Raw genomic sequence first — 17,329 nt, 5'->3', positions numbered from 1 at the left:
GCCCTTTCCCCACCCCCCTCAGATGCTCGTTTTTAAAATGAGGCGTGCCGAAACCGGTTTGGCTCAGCGGTAGAGCGTCGGTCTGCGGACTGAAAGGTCCCGGGTTCGATTCCGGTCAGGGGCATGTACATTGGTTGCGGGCACATCCCCGGTAGGGGGTGTGCAGGAAGCAGCTGGTCGATGTTTCTCTCTCATCGGGGTTTCTAGCTCTCTATCTCTCTCCCTTCCTCTCTAAAAAATCAATAAAATATATTTTTTAAAAAAATAAAATAAAATGAGGCGTATGACAGGGCTCCCCAGGGTCACGCACCACGCGGCGGGACGGGGACGGGAAACCCTAGGACTTGACGTATTAGCAACATTAACTGGTTTTTATCACACTGAAATGGAGGCAGCCGGTCTGCACTGCCGTGGAATTAAAGGTGATTCAGAAGTAGGGTGGTTATTTATTGCTCTGTTAGGATAGACCCCAAATTGACTTTTCAGAAACCAGGGCAGCCCCTGCAGCGCCAGCCAGACTGCGGGCCGCTCGAGGGGACGCAGCCAGGGCGGCCTCGGCCGTTCACAGTGTTCTTTCTGGCTCTGCTTCTGGGAGGGCCGGCCAGGACCGCCTACACCTTGTAGTTGAGGTCGGCGTTCATCTTGGTGTACATCTCGTAGATGACTCGATGGTGGCCGTGTAGTTGACCAGGAAGAGGCGGACCTTCTCCAGGCACTCCTCCTCCGTCACGTTCTGGCCCTTGGAGAGTGCCTTCAGGAAGTCGGAGGACTTGTAGGGCGCGGTGCGGCCTGGAAGATCTGCACGATCCAGCCGTGGTACTTCTTGAGTGCCATCTCGTAGGCCTTGGTGGCGTTGATGCGGATGAGGCTGGGGTGGCTCTCGTCCCGCTCGTCATCGCAGATGCTCTGCAGGAAGACCTGGGTGAAGCGGAGGCCCCTTTTCAGCCACATCAGCGCCAGCATGGCCCCCACTTTGGGCCACTCCGCTCCGTTCATCTCCTTCTCCGCCTCTAGGATGTTCTGCAGGGTCCGGAACTTGGCCGGGTCGGTGTTGTACACAGCTTTGATTTTCGTGATGTTACCGCTCATGTCCGCCTTGATGGGCGTGAACATTGGGGACCCGAGGCAATCGAAGAAGGGCGGCAGGTGGGACACCGCCTCCAGGAAGGGCCCGGTCTCGATCTGCTTGTCCTCGGGCAGCGGCTTCAGCAGGTGCTCGGCCAGCAGAGCCATTTCGGGGTCGAGGCCGGCGATGATGCCCCAGCCGGCTCCGCGGGCGTCCACGCCGCCCCCCCACCCCCACCACCGCAGTTCGCGCCGGGGCCGTCACTGCCGCCCGCTGCCTCCCGCCGCCGCCTCCGGGGACACCAGCGTCTCCACTTCCGTTCGCCGCGCCGCCCGCGGAGCCGAGCGCTCGTATTATTTTATTTTTAATTAAAATAGTAAAAATGGTTGAAAACATATAAGAACATATAAAGTTATTTAAGAAGATATACAAGGAGGTATAGAGCATATTAAAGTGAATATCCATGAATCTACCAGCCACTTTTCATACAGAGGAACCTTCCATATTTATCACACAAATTGCATCCTTCCCTCAGCAGAGTAGTATCTGAATTCTGTGTTAATCTCTCTTTTGGATTTCTTCATAATTTACTATTGCTTTGACTACTCTTGAGCTATATAAATTGTATCAAACTGAAGGTATTCTGTAATTTACTTTTAAAAAAATCTTTATCGTTGTAAGTATTACATATGTCCCCCTTTTTCTTTCATTGACCTCTTATACCGCCCCTGTTCCCACCCCAGGCCTCCACCACCCTATTGTCTGTGTCCATGGGTTATGCATGTATGTATACAAGTTTTTTGGTTGATCCCTTCAGCCCACCTCCACTTCCCTCTAAGAATCGTCAGTCTGTTGCATGCTTACATGTCTTTGGATCTATTTTGTTTGTCAGTTTATTTTGTTCATTAAGATTCCATATATAAGTGAGATCATGATACTTTTGTCTTTCTTTGATTGGCTTATTTCGCTTAGCATAATATTTTCCAGGTCCCTCCATGTTATCTCCTATATTACAGCTGCATATAGGAGTGCTCATCTACTTTTGAGCACGTGGGCTGTATCCAGATCTTAGCTATTGTAAATAATGCTGCTATGAACATACAAGTGTGTAGAGGGGGATCCCATTTTCTGAGTCCAGCACGGATAGAAGGCGATCCGGTTCCTGAGTAGGGGCGACAGGGGATTGAGAAAATGAGAGATAGGCACAGATACAGTAGGGAAAGCTGGGACCGGACCGATGGAGAGACAGGGACCCAGAGCCAGGGACCGTTGCAGCACATTTATTTTATACACCAAATACCAGTGAGTTTAACTAAAAGTCAAGACAAAGGAGATTGTTTGCATTCTAGGGTGGGCCCAGTTCCATATTCATTCCTGGTGCTTGGCTGGGTTTACATAATAAAACCCACTTCCAGGCACCTGGTCTGAAGGTCAGCTGACTACACACACCCTTGCCTTTTGGCAAACCAGACATCACTGGATTCAGCTGACAATTTAAAGAAATGCCCAATTGCCCTCCCAAGCGCTCTTTACACAAGTGCATATATTCTTTCTGCTTGGTGTTATAGGCTTCTTAGGATATATTCCTAAAATTGGAATCACTGGGTCAGAGGCCAGTTACTATATATATAGATATATAAATTTTTATTGATTTCTGAGAGGAAGGGAGAGAGAGAGATAGATAGAAACGTCAATGGTGAGAGAGAATCATTGATTAGCTGCCTACTGCACACCCTACATTAGGGATCAAGCCCGCACCCTGGGTTTGTGCCTTGACCAGGAATCGAACAAACCGTGACCTAGTTCATAGGTCGACTCTCAAAATTTTTGAGGAAATGCACACTGTTTTTCATAGTGGCTGTACCAGTCTGTATTCCCACCAGCGGTGTACTAAGGTTCCTTTTTCTTCACAGCCTTGTTGGTTGATTTATTGATGGAAGCCATTTTGGCAGGTGTTTTTTTTTTTTTTTTTTTTTTTTTTTTTTTTTTTTTTATATGTTTTATTGATTTTTTACAGAGAGGAAGGGAGAGGGATAGAGAGCTAGAAACGTCGATGAGAGAGAAACATCGACCAGCTGCCTCTTGCACACCCCCTACCGGGGATGTGCCCGCAACCAACGTACATGCCCTTGACCGGAATCGAACCTGGGACCTTTCAGTCCGCAGACCGACGCTCTACCACTGAGCCAAACCGGTTTTGGCTTGGCAGGTGTTTTAATTTGCATCTCTCTGATGGTTAGTGAACTGAAGCATTTCTTCATATGTCTCTTGGCCATTTGTATGTCCTCTTCGGAGAAATGTCTATTTAGGACCTCTGCCCATTTCTTAATTGGATTGTTTGTCTTTTGTTGAGTTGTATGAGTAGTGTATATATTTTTAAGTTTAGCCTCTTATCAGATATATCACTGGCAAATATTGTCTCTCATAGTGTTGGTTCCCTTTTTTCTTTTTCTTTTTTATGGCAGCTGCTCTAGGAGAGGCCTCGGGGGTTATACCACCAGTGACCGTAGGAGCCAGCAGTTTCGCTCCTATGTATTGATACTTACTTATCCTGGGAAATGAGAACATATGTCCATTCAAACATGTGCAGGGATGTTCATCATATCAAAATGTGGAAACTGCCCCTAAGCCCACCAGGGGTGGGTGGGTAAACAAATCCGGTGTGTCTACCCAATAGGATATGTTTGGTAATAAAGAGGATGCCCCAGCATGGTGGGCTAAAAGAACATGCTGCCCTGTAAAAGAAGCCTGTCATCCCAGCCACACATTGTGCGAGTCCGTTTAGTGAAATGTGCAGAGTAAATAAATCCCGAGACACGGAGACCAGACTCGTGGCTGCCTGGGCCAGGCAGGGAGGCACGGAGGGGGTGGGGCGGCGCCGCACAAGCAGCGCCCACTGATGGGCACGAGGTCCACAGTTATGTCTGAAAAGCTGCACCACCAGACTAGACGTGATGTGGCTCATGGAACTGAAGGTTCACAAGCCAGGGATGTGATCTAGGTGGGTCCTCAGATGGGTCCTGCCACCTCTGAGGGATTTCACACCCGCTCCCTCCTGCCCAGACGCACCGACAAGAACAGGGCAGCAGCACTTCCAGAGAATGGAAAGAAACGTCCACAAAACAGCACTATTTCTGTCCGCTTTCCTTTTACTAAATGCCTGGGAGCTGATACCTTGTGTTCATGACCCTCCAGGGAACTAGAAGTCCCCACGTGAAAACTCTCATCTCATCTGTTACTCCTTTGCCTTAAAACGCCTTTTTCTGCCAAAACCAGTTTGGCTCAGTGGATAGAGCATCGGCCTGCAGACTGGGGGATCCCGGGTTCGTTTCCGGTCAAGGGCATGTGCCTTGGCTGCGGGCACATCCCCAGTAGTGGGTGTTCAGGAGGCAGCTGATCGACGTCTCTCTCTCATCGATGTTTCTGGCTCTCTATCCCTCTCCCTACCTCTCTGTAAAAAAATAAATAAATAAATAAATCAATAAATAAATCAATAAAATATATTTTTAAAAAAGAAGAAGAAAGCTCCCAGATTTATTGAATTTCCAGACCCACCTTCATTTGCCTTAGCAGGGCCAGGTTAAATGACTTAGCGTGCTGCACATTTCCCACCTCTGCTCTACTGAGTTGCTGTTTGCATTTTTTTTGAAAACTTTGTTGGCTACACTTGTGTGAGTCTATTTCTGGGTTCTGTTGCATTGATCTGTGTGTCTATCCTTTCATCACCGCCACCCAGCCTTGCTTATTATAGCTATATAATTGGTTTAACTCCATATTCTTTGAAATCTTTCAAAGATGAAAGGGTTTATGACTTTATGTTATTTATTAGTAAGTCATATCAAAAGTATAGTATTTCACTAAATCTCATCATAAAATAATCTAATTTTAAGAATAAGTATCATCTTTAGGCCCAATTCCTAAATTTTACTTTTAGGTCTCTCAAATTTCCTATGGAACTCTACTTGTTAGTCTTACTGTTAAGTTGCCTAGATAAAAGAAACTTTATATGACAAGTTTACTTTTTTAATCTTTTTTTTACATGACAAGTTTAGAACGGCATGTTCCCTTTGTCTTTTTTAGATGGTGTTATCTGAAAAGGTTAGTCAACTGATGGAATGGACCAATAAAAGACCCGTAATAAGAATGAATGGAGACAAGTTCCGTCGCCTTGTTAAAGCCCCACCAAGAAACTACTCCGTTATTGTCATGTTCACTGCTCTCCAACTTCATAGACAATGTGTCGTGTGCAAGTATGAACCTTCAACTACACTTTAAAGTTAAATAACTTATAAGATTTTAACCATTTTTCAATTCCAGAGAACTAAATTAGTTTAGTGGGTACATAATGTGTATATCTTACTTAAGATATTTATACTAACACACAATACTACTGTTCTTTTATAGTCACTTCTTGGTTGTCCATATTAGTAGTGGGAACAAAGAGCATGAATAAAGTTATTGGAGCCACCAGGAATAAATCTAAATTATTTTCTAAATTGGTGTCAACTTATATAAATGTATGACAATAGCATTGATGTAGTGTTTTATTATTTGTGTTTTCAACTTCATACTCTTGTTTTATCACAGCAGCCCCAGAAGGTAGTAAAGGAAATATTCTCTCATTTTGGGAAAAACAAGTTCTAAAATTTTAACTGGTCTACCCAAAGATAGAGAGATTTATTAATACAATAATGGTGGCTGCATCCAAGTTTGGAATTAACAGGAGAAGTTTTTTAGAAAATAAATGATTTATGGTAGAGATGTTTCTTTTTTTTTCTAGATTATTTTGCAGTGATTCTAGGTCACTTTCACATAAACTTTCATCAAATAATGGTTTATTGATTTATTTTACTGTTTCTGAATGATCTTAGTAATAAAGATTGATATTTCTTCAAACAAAAATGCTATGAATTGCCGAAACCGGTTTGGCTCAGTGGTAGAGCGTCGGTCTGCGGACTGAAAGGTCCCAGGTTCGATTCCGGTCAGGGGCATGTAGGTTGGTTGCCTGCACATCCCCAGTAGGGGGTGTGCAAGAGGCAGCTGGTCGGTGTTTCTCTCTCATCGACGTTTCTAGCTCTCTATCTCTCTCCCTTCCTCTCTGTAAAAAATCAATAAAAATACATTAAAAAAATAATTATTAAAAAAATACTATGAATAATGAAAAATAGAGGCCGAGACTGGTTTGGCTCAGTGGATAGAGCATCGGCCTGTGGACTGAAGGGTCCCAGGTTTGATTCCGGTCAAAGGGCATGTACCTTGGTTGCGGGCACATCCCCAGTAGGGGGTGCACAAGAGGCAGCTGACCGGTGACTCTCTCTCATCGATGTTTCTAACTCTCTATTCCTCTTTCTTCCTCTCTGTAAAAAATCAATAAAATATATTTTAAAAAATAATGAAAAATAGTGGATTTTTAGCTTTTTGTGTTTTTTGTGTGTTTTTTTAAATATATTTTAAAATAAGTATGTGTGATCTGACAATTTACTTTAAATGAAATGACAAAGCAGCCCTGTGAAGAACTAATTTAGTAAAAAACCTCTCTCATCATTGATGTTTCTATCTCTTTCTCCCTCTCCCTTACTCTCTCTGAAATCAATAAAAACATTTTTTTTTAATTGTGGTAGAGACAATTAGGTGGATTTTCCAGTGACTACTAAAGGGCTTTAAGATAAGAAATAGGCACAAAGTATGAGATATAGACAGGTAATTATTACTTTCTATTGAAATCTCCAAACAGTTGGGATAAGACTTCTCTTATGCCAAAACAATGACAGACTTAGTCAGCGTTTGTCCTAATCCCATCAGCAGAGCCTGACTTGCCCCCCACCATTGGAAAATTACTGTTGAGTCTTTGGATCTGTGTTACTTCTAATAAACTAGATTGCTTTTTAAAATGTTTTATATTTTATCTTCACAAATCTGATTATATCCAGGCAAGCAGATGAAGAATTCCAGATCCTGGCAAACTCCTGGCGATACTCCAACGCATTTACAAACAGGATATTTTTTGCTATGGTGGATTTTGATGAAGGCTCTGATGTATTTCAGATGGTAAGATCTTTGGTTTATTCTATTAAGTAGGAATAGACAAACTATGGATAAAGTGAAACACATCTTTTTAATGGCCACAAGAAGTTAAATATGACTTGTTTTATGTAAGATCTAGAGTACTTAGTAAAATAAAAACTGAACTTGAGGTAGCCATGAAATGTAATAGTCAGTGCTTAACCTAATAGAATATGGAAATTGGGTTGTAATCAAGTAATAGACACACACACAATTGTGGTAAATATACATAATAAAAATTACCATTTTAAACAATTTTAGTTGACAGTTTATCAAGTAACTTTTTAGATTACAGCATTAATCCATCATTATACCATCACTGTAATATTGAAGTTTTTAGTCGAGTTAGGTACTGTACTTGTCTTTACCCCCTGCTTCTTCTTCTTTTTTTTTTTTTAATATATTTTATTGATTCTTTACAGAGAGAAAGGGAGAGAGATAGAGAGATAGAAACGTCGATGAGAGAGAAACATCGACCAGCTGCCAATGTACATGCCCTTGACCGGAATCGAACCTGGGACCTTTCAGTCTGCAGACCGACGCTCTACCACTGAGCCAAACTGGTTTTGCCTTCTTTCTTGTCTTAGTGAAAAAGCTCCTTGTTCAAAGCTTCACCCCTTTCCTGTGCCCTGGATCCCATAGTGTATGATCTCTGTCAATCATGACCTCTCTCACCTATATTTTCTTAATTGATTTCAGAGAGGAAGGGAGAGGGGGAGAGATAGAAACATCAGTGATGAGAGAGAATCATTGATCAGCTTCCTCCTGCAAGCCCCATGTTGGGGATTGAGCCCACAACCCGGGCAAGCTGCAACCAGGAATCGAACCGTGACCTCCTGGTTCATAGCTCAAGACGCGACCATTGAATCATGCTGGCCGGACAGTTGCTTAATTTTTTTTTCTTAATTTTAAAAAAATTTATTTTTATTGACTTCAGAGAGGAAGGGAGAGAGAAAGATAGAAACATTGATGATGAGAGAAAATCATTTATCAGTTGCCTCCCACATGCCCCGCAATTGGAGATTGAGGCTGCAATCTGGGCATATGCCCTGACCAGGAATCAAACCATGACCTCCTGGTTCATAGGTCGATGCTCAACCACTGATCCACACCATTCAGTCTCACCTGCATTTTTAAAAAAAATGAAGTGTATTTATCCAGCTGGTGTGGCTTAGTGGTTGAGCAGAAAGCAGCTGATCAATGATTCTCTCTCATCATTGATGTTTCTATCTCTCCCTCTCCCTTCCTCTATCTGAAATCAATAAAAACATTTTTTTACAAGTCCATAGGATTTGGTAGCCAAAAAGCTAATCTATTAATTCCCTGTAATATACTGCCAGGGAGACCAAAGTAATCATATCCACTAATTAGTATACCCTCTCCACTATGGATAAGTCTAAATAACTATGTCTAGAAGGGTTTTATTGTGAGTACAAAATCAAAGCAAGGAAGTTGGGTTATTATATTGGCTGATATCTTTTAATTATAATTGTTTTATACTAGGTAGTCTTCATTTTAGGGTTACCTGTTGAGTTAACCTGAATGCTTGCATCTGATGTCCATCATTTTTCCCTGGACTTAGTCAGACTTTCTGTTTTTCACAAGAACAATTAGTTCAGGAAAAATAGAATGCAGATAAGTCAGTCATGGTTTCTTTATTTTAGCAATTTCATTGTTGTCTTCTTAAACATACCTTGGTTTCATCATAGAGTATTGAGAACTGTGGTGCTTCTCAGTAAACATTTATGAACCTTTTAGAATTAACTATTCTGCTTATGGCTACCATTTTGTATTGGTTTTCATTGCAATGTCAGAGCCCTATTTTAGTTTCTTTCTAATTGAGAATGTACTCTATTTGGATCTTGCCTCAGCTACATAAGAGTTTTAGTTCTATTATAATAAATGTATTCTTTTTTGCATAATCTCAGAACAGATTAAAATGTTGGTGGTATGGGCGATTTTCCATTCTGCAGGAGTAAAATGTAGGTTTCTTAGCTAGGAGTTTCTATTTGGTCAGCAGTATGCTAATTAATGTTACAGGCAGCCTTGGATTTGAATCCTGTCTCTGCCATTTACCATTTTCCTCAGGCAAGTCACTTAACCTACTTAAACCTGGGCTTCCTCATCTTCATAAAATGCCTAATTTTCAAGATAATATTTGCTGTTACTTCTTTTCCTTGATAACTTATATTTTCATGGACTACTTTTAATTTAGCTAAACATGAATTCAGCTCCAACTTTTATCAACTTTCCTGCAAAAGGGAAACCCAAAAGAGGTGATACGTATGAGTTGCAGGTGCGTGGTTTTTCAGCTGAGCAGATTGCCCGGTGGATTGCTGACAGAACTGATGTCACTGTAAGTTTCCCTACTTTGTAGAAAGTTACTTTGCCATTATCCACTTGGAATCTTACTGGGGATATCCTAATTAGTCTTGAACCCATATCACTGAGGTGATAATAAGTAGTTTGGCAGTCCCTTCATAAGTAGCATTTAACAGAATCGTCATGATGAAAGAGTAAAATTACAAAACATCCTTTGTTATTGAATTCAGAATGGAAACCACTCTTTTGACATTATTAAGTGTGGACTTTCTAGTTGTACTTGGCAAATACTTATTAATGAAAGGAATTATGTTGTGGTTAAACAGAATATTGTACTTACTCCATCCCATTTTAAGATACATTGTAGAGCCAAGCATGTAGAATCTCATGATTAGGATGAAAATAAAAAAGTGTAAATTTCCCTGAAAGGAACTACACTGATTTGATTGCTTTCATTTCAAATTATGGTGACCTATGTAATTAGTGAATCAATTTCATAATTTAAAATATTTTTCTCTCCTTTCCATTAGATTAGAGTAATAAGACCTCCAAATTATGCTGGTCCCCTTATGTTGGGATTGCTTTTAGCTGTTATTGGTGGACTTGTGTATCTCCGAAGAAGCAATATGGAATTTCTCTTTAATAAAACTGGATGGGCTTTTGCAGCTTTGGTGAGTACATTTTAGAAAAAAATTACATGAATAAAACTAATATTGTATTGGTAGGTAGCATTTTGTTTATTTCTTACTGTGGAAAGGATTTTATGTATTTTTATTTTATGCCTTAAAATCAGTTTGTCTCCTCCATTATATCATTAGGATGGCCAGAGCTTGGAGAGTACCTAGTTTTTTGTTCAACCTAAGTGATAGACTGTCACCTCTAGAAAATCTTTAGTTTTTTTAAAATTATTATTTTAAAGGTCTTTTCAATATTCAATTTTAAAACTTGTATCAACTTATTTATAATTTTTAAATGTGTTTTCCTTTTGAAGTAAATATTTATTCTTGTGATCCTTGTGAAATATAAGCCTTAATTAAGAAATAATTTGCCGAAACCGGTTTGGTTCAGTGGACAGAGCATCAGCCTGTGGACTGAAGGGTCCCTGGTTCGATTCCAGTCAAGGGCATGTACCTTGGTTGCGGGCACATCACCGGGGGCGGGGGGTGTGTGCAAGAGGCAGCTGATCAATGTTTCTTTCTCATTGATGTTTCTAACTTTCTATCCCTCTCCCTTTCTCTCTGTAAAAAATCAATAAAATGTTTTTAAAAAAGAAATAATTTATCTGAAAAAATATGTTCTTCATATATTACTTAAGCAGATGTACTTTTCATATGCCTATCAATTTAATCAAGGTGGAAACAACTGCATTATGTTAAATAGTATGTCATTATCTTTTGTTTCCTAGTGTTTTGTGCTTGCTATGACATCTGGTCAAATGTGGAATCATATAAGAGGACCACCATATGCTCATAAGAATCCCCACACAGGACATGTGGTAAGGAAAGTCCAGGATTTCTTTTCATTGTATACCACAGTTAACCTTAATAATGATTAGCCTGTGAGACCAGTGTCAGCATATGAGAGAACTAGATTTAGTTTTGTATTTTCAGTCTTTCTGTTTATGAGCTTCAGTTGTTGAAAAGAAGATGCAGTGCTCTTAAAAGTTCCTTATACTATTTGTTGTGTCCTTTTGAATTATCCAGCTAAGAATGAAAGTCTTCCTTCAGCTAAATACAATATTTGATCAAGTACTTGAGCCTCTACTGTTTCTAGGCACTGTGCTATATATTATTAGATATAGTGATAAACAAGAAAAATATGATCCCTGTCATCCTGGAGCTTACATTATGTACCTCACAGATCTATATACTGAAATACTAGTTTTCTCCTGATTCTGTTGTTGAAAAGACAGTATAAGTACAATGAAAAAATAAAAATTTTAAATAACACAGAAATAGCTTTTATTTATGTTGAATGCAACAGACCTGATGCTTACATATATAAGGTGAATCAATTTCATAAAGTTTGAAAATAGCCCATTTTAGGATTAAGATACCAAAACATACATTTATTTAATGTATATTTAAAGACTTAATTTTGTCTCTTTTTTTCCTCCCAGAATTATATCCATGGAAGCAGTCAAGCCCAGTTTGTAGCTGAAACACATATTGTTCTTCTATTCAGTATCCTCTTTAAAATAAGCCCTTGGTGCTGAGTTTTTGTCTTTTTTTTCACATTATAGTATTCTCTGTACAGTTCGGTTGAGGCTACTCTCTTATTAATGCAAGTCCTAATATCTTTGTAATCATATTACTATATCATCTGTCTTTAGCCTGATCAACTGAAGACCACCAGGGACAAACCTGCTGTCTGATAAAGCCAGGTTTATTGGCTCTTGCTATAAGGTAGATTGCATGTCAGGGGAACCAAGGGACATCTTACCTTAGGAAAGATAGGGTTCTAAGATTTGGGTAAGGAGTGGGGCTTATGTGAAATGTAGATGAAACAATGTCTTGCTAAACTCAAAGCAATACCTGGCTAACTGTAAAGGGGTCAGCCCCAGGTTGGGACTGTGAAGTGGACAGGGTTCTGTTTCTTGGAAACTACAAATTTTAGATAAATGTGGGATTGTTGTCTTCAGAACTCTTTATTTGAAGCTCTATACTTTGGTTGTAAATAGAGGCTACTAAAAAATTTTACTTGTAAAAACAACAACAATAAGAAAAACATATATAGGGTACTTTACGTGGATTCAGGCATCCATTGGAGTCTTAGAACATATTCCCTGCAGATAAGGCGGGGCTACTGTACTGTTCTGAATGCTTTATATGCAATAACGCCATGAATCCTAACATTTCCATTTGATGTAGTTTCTATTAATTATCCCCATTTTACAAGTGAGGAAGGTCTTAAATACCCAGCTGTGTGGACTAACAAGTTGCTTCACCGAGACAAGGGAGTTAGTAACAGGAAGTATTTCATAGAGCTGGCGTCAGCCAGAGTTTGGAGACATCATCTAACACCCGCGACAGGGGACAGCTGAAGAAGTCTTCCAGGGAAGTGACCTTCCCCGCAGCGTTTACACACTGGCAGTGGTATCAGTGAACATCAGGTTGGCAAGCTAGAGCCAAACCTTATATATGTTTTGTCTTATACACACATACCTATAATTTATAAATTAGGCACAGAAAATGATGAACAACAATCCTATATAATTAAAGGCTAATATGCAAATTGTCAAAAAAAAAAAAATTTACTTGTAGCCTAGCTGTCTTGGCTCAGTCAGTGGTTGAGCGTCGACCTATGAACTAGATCACGGTTCAATTCCAGGTCAGAATGTGCAAGCTCGATCCACAGTAGGGGGCGTACAGGAGGCAGCCAGTCAGTGATTCACTCCCATCATTGATGCTTCTTTCTCCCTTTCCCTTCCACTCTGAAATAAATAAAAATACATTTTAACAAAAAAATTTATACTTGGAAATTGAGGGACTTTTATCCTCCAGGCAGGAATGGAATGTTTAATATGAATCAATGTATGATTTCAGAGAAAAGTGTTCTTCATTCAGTAAGAAACCAGTAGTTTAAGTACTATATAAAGAAAAAAGTCAGCCCTAGCCAGTTTGGCTTAGTGGACTGAAGGGTCCCAGGTTCAATTCCAATCAAGAGCATGTACCTTGGTTGCAGGCACATCCCCATTAGGGGGTGTGCAGCTGATCATGCTTCTCTCTCATAGATGTTTCTTAACTCTCTATCCCTCTCCCTTCCTCTCTATAAAAAGTCAATAAAATATATTTTTAAAAAAAGGAAAGAAAAAAGTCAAAACCCCTGAAATACCACCTTTAGTAAATGTTCATGTATAGGGGTGGGCAAAAGTAGGTTTTAGTTGTTCATGATAAATACAATAATTAATTTAAAAAATAATATAAGAATAAACTATTTCACATACAACTGTAAACCTACTTTTGCCGACCCCTTGTAAATCATTCCCCATTTTATGTCAGTAATTTTTTAAAATATATTTTTATTGATTTCAGAGAAGAAGGGAGAGGGAGAGAAAGAAACATCAATGAAGAGAATCATTGATCGGCTGCACACGCCCCACTGGGGATCGAGCCCACAACCTGAGCATGTGCCCTTGACTGGAATCAAATCCAGGACCCTTCAATCCATAGGCTGATGCGTAATCCACTGAGCCAAATTGGTTAGGGATATGTCAGTGATTTAATAGAGATGTTTTAAGGAAAACATTCTGGAAAAAAAATTTAAGTCTTTTTTTTTTTTTTTTTTTTGAGAACATTTGGGGAAATTATATTTTCTTAAAACAATATTATGTAATATGAAAAATAAATATACCTGCTTAAAATTCAGTCTGTAGTCAGAAGACTTCATCTATTCAACCGTGGAATGGTGAGCTGAAAAGTATAATATGTAATAAGTCCCAATGATGAGAAAGAAGATTGAAAAAAAATATATTACCTTAACTTCATGTTTTTTTTTCTTCAATTCTAAAATTTATTTATTTTTATTCAATTTATTTAAACTGAAAAACAAACAACAAACAGTTCATCCATTTCTCTCACTTTCTACCCCTTGCCTTTGGCAGCCACCAACCTGTTCTCTATATCTAAAAGCTTGTTTGGATATAGAGATAGAGATATATAGAGAGAGATTCCACAGAGATCATATAGTATTTGTCTTTCTCTTTATTTTAAATTATTTCAAAATTTATGTTGAAAATGTTCATTTATGATTTGGTAGATTAACCAGTTATTATACCATGGAAAATTTTCGGTATCTGGAAATGGCCTTAATTATATATATATTTTTATTGATTTTTTACAGAGAGGAAGAGAGAGGGATAGAGAGTTAGAAACATCGATCAGCTGCCTCCTGCAAGCCCCCTACTGGGCACGTGCCCGCAACCAAGGTACATGCCCTTGACCAGAATCGAACCCTTCAGTCCGCAGGCCGACGCTCTATCCACTGAGCCAAACTGGTTTTGGCAATAACAATTTTTTAAAAATGTTATAAGAATTAATATAATGAGACTATTACTAAGTAGTAATGATTTGAAAAATATTCACCTACTCATCAACCCATCCAATAAAAGGGTGATATGCAAATTAACCATGACTCCATCACAAAGATGGTGGTGCCCAGTCTCCTCAGCCCTGCCTGAGTCCCCCAGTCCTGGGGGGGCAGCCACTGAGAGCAGGCAGCCTGAGCAGCCTGGCGAAATGTTTGCTTCATCGCCAAGGCAACCATTCTGCCCCAGCCCCAGGGAGGGCCTCTGGGCAGCAGCCTCCACTGCTGAGCACAGGCCCGGGGAGGAAATGGCAGGCCTGCCTCCCACAGAAGGGGAGTGTTTTATGTAAAGTTAAAAAATTAGGTAAACCTGCCAAAACCGGTTTGGCTCAGTGGTAGAGCATCGGTCTACGGACTGAAAGGTCCCAGGTTCGATTCTGGTCAGGGGCATGTACATTGGTTGAGGGCACATCCCCGGTAGGGGGTGTGCAAGAGGCAACTGGTCGATGTTTCTCTCTCATTGACGTTTCTATCTCTCTATCCCTCTCCTCCTCTCTGTAAAAAATCAATAAAATAAAAAAAATTAGGTAAACCTAATTCATGGTGTTAACAATCAGAATAGTAGTTAACTTTGGGCAGAAAGAGAATGATCGGGAGGGGTGATGAGGTAGAAGGTTACTCTGGGATGTGAGTAAAATTTTATTTCTTCAACTGGGTGCTGGTTACACAATTGTGTTCACTTCATGAAAATTCGTCAAACTGTACACTTATGAATTGTAAACTTTTCTACATGAATACAATACTTCAAATTTAAAAGTTTAAAATATAATTTTAAAACTTGCTCAGTAGAGCAGGCAAATCATCATATAATTTGTTTTATTAATCATGCAACAAATTACACAAAGCCTAAAGGTTCAAAACTCAGATAACAATTTTTTAAATGTTGATAAGAATTAATATAATGAGACTATTACTAAGTAGTAATGATTTTGGAAAATATCCACCTACTCATCATCCTATCTAATAAAAGGGTAATATGCAAATTAACCATGACTCCATCACAAAGATGGTGGTGCCCAGACTCAGCCCCACCTGAGTCCCCCAGTCCTGGGGGAGTGGAGAGGGCGGAAGCAATGGGTGGCCTACTGTGCGCGATATTGCACAATGGGCTACTAGTTTTTAATATTCTACAATTTGTTGCATGATTAATAAAGCAAATTGTATGATGATTTGCCTGCTCTACTGAGCAAGTTTTAAAATTATATTTTAAACTTTTATTTTTAAAATATATTTTATTGATTTTTTACAGAGAGGAAGGGAGAGAAATAGCTAGAAACGTCGATGAGAGAGAAACATCGACCAGCTGCCTCTTGCACACCCCCTACTGGGGATGTACCCGCAACCAAGGTACATGCCCTTGACCGGAATCGAACCGGGAACCTTTCAGTCCACAGACCGATGCTCTACCACTGAGCCAAACCGGCTTCAGCTATATTTTAAACTTTTAAATTGTTAACACCATGTATTAGTTTTACCTAATTTTTTAACTTTACATAAATAGACTCATACATTAAATATATTTAAATTAAATAAAGTAGAAGCTGTACTAAGACATAAACCAGGTCTATAACTATAGGTTATTCTGAACTCAGAAATGACTTTTTAAAATTGTCTTTACCCATCGCTTATGATATTAATCATAATAATAGTTATACTTGAAAAAAATTATAAGGTAGCAATATTTTCACCTGTAATCTAAAACACTATTATTAAACTATGTATTTATTTTTTGCATATCTTCTTGCAGTCTTTGCTCATATTCTTTGTATTTTACAGTAAGGGGTAGGAGGGAGGGGTTCTTTTTTATAGTTAGAGACATACTTTATTTATTTATTTTTTTAATAAAAGTAGACATTTATTATCAGTTACAAAACAGGCTGCTTCCCCGAGCAGAGGTCAAGGCGATTGCACCCTAAGGGTCTGAGCAGCCCCATGCATTTAATGGAGTTAAGCTGTGGCACCCGTTACACGTGTCCAGCCCTACAGACAGCCCCGAGCACCTCCGTCCGCGCCCTTTATTTCATGGGACACATTGTGGACGGGCAGCTTTAACGTCACACAGGAACCCTCGCGTGCTCAGTGCCACTCGAGTGAGAAGTTCCTCTGAGAGGGAGGAAAGAGAGAAGGGCCGGCCCACGGATGGCCATCACGCTCCCGTCCCCGCCTGCCTTCCATTCACTGCCAGATAAATAGAAGAGTGAGTCACTGCACAGCCCCGCCCACCTCGGGCCTCCTGGAACCTGGGAGGACCGCACTGTCCGGGGCCAGGGCGGCGATCTCCTCACAGAGCCGGACGATGGGCTCCTGGGCTCCTGGTCGGCGCTGGGCAGACCATGGGGACGTGGGCGAGGAGTGAGTCTGGCCGCTGGGCCCCCAGCCAGACGTCCTGGACGTGCAGGGACAGCAGGAAGGCGGCGGAGGCTCGCGTGGCTTCCTCCTTGTCATCCAGGGAAGCCAGGCAGAGTGTCTCCGAGGCCGGGAGGTGGGCCACCACCCCCCCCACCACCACCACCCAGGGGCTCAGGGCCGCCGTCAGCGGCAGCATCAGCGCGTTGAGCTCGGGCGCTGGCCCCTCGGTGCAGAGCCGGCTGTACAAACGAAACAGGCCGCCCCTCACCGCGCCCTCCGCGAGGAGCCTGGCCACAACCTCCGGCTGCCGCTCCACGTGGGCCCGCAGCCAGGCCAGGAGGCCCGCAGCCTCAGCCCCGCTGAACGGGCCCTCGGTCGCCATGCACAGCACCCAGCTGACCACCAGGGCGGCGACGGTGCACGCGGGGCCGTGAGCGGCAGCCG

The 17,329-nt window shown here is 40.9% G+C and overlaps 1 protein-coding gene and 1 pseudogene across 2 annotated transcripts in view; one reads left to right on the top strand and one right to left on the bottom strand.

Annotated features, from left to right (window-relative positions):
• MAGT1 (magnesium transporter 1) overlaps nucleotides 1-17,329 on the top strand; it is a 39,221-nt gene that overhangs the window by 11,874 nt on the left and 10,018 nt on the right. The window contains exons 2-7 of the mRNA XM_084869706.1: nucleotides 5,147-5,316; nucleotides 6,997-7,114; nucleotides 9,345-9,485; nucleotides 9,982-10,122; nucleotides 10,857-10,946; nucleotides 11,571-11,634. Of these exons, the coding sequence (XP_084725832.1) occupies nucleotides 5,147-5,316; nucleotides 6,997-7,114; nucleotides 9,345-9,485; nucleotides 9,982-10,122; nucleotides 10,857-10,946; nucleotides 11,571-11,634 (724 nt within the window). The remainder of the gene's footprint in view (nucleotides 1-5,146; nucleotides 5,317-6,996; nucleotides 7,115-9,344; nucleotides 9,486-9,981; nucleotides 10,123-10,856; nucleotides 10,947-11,570; nucleotides 11,635-17,329) is intronic.
• Nucleotides 612-1,313, bottom strand: LOC311614932 (glycolipid transfer protein-like; annotated as a pseudogene). Its single transcript has one exon. The product of its transcript is annotated as a glycolipid transfer protein-like (transcript).

Source organism: Pipistrellus hanaki, assembly GCF_964339955.1.
Source record: "Pipistrellus hanaki genome assembly, chromosome: X".
Classification (NCBI taxonomy): Eukaryota; Metazoa; Chordata; class Mammalia; order Chiroptera; family Vespertilionidae; genus Pipistrellus; species Pipistrellus hanaki.
Note: the sequence above shows the minus strand (reverse complement) of the source record. Positions and strands in the feature narration are given on the sequence as shown.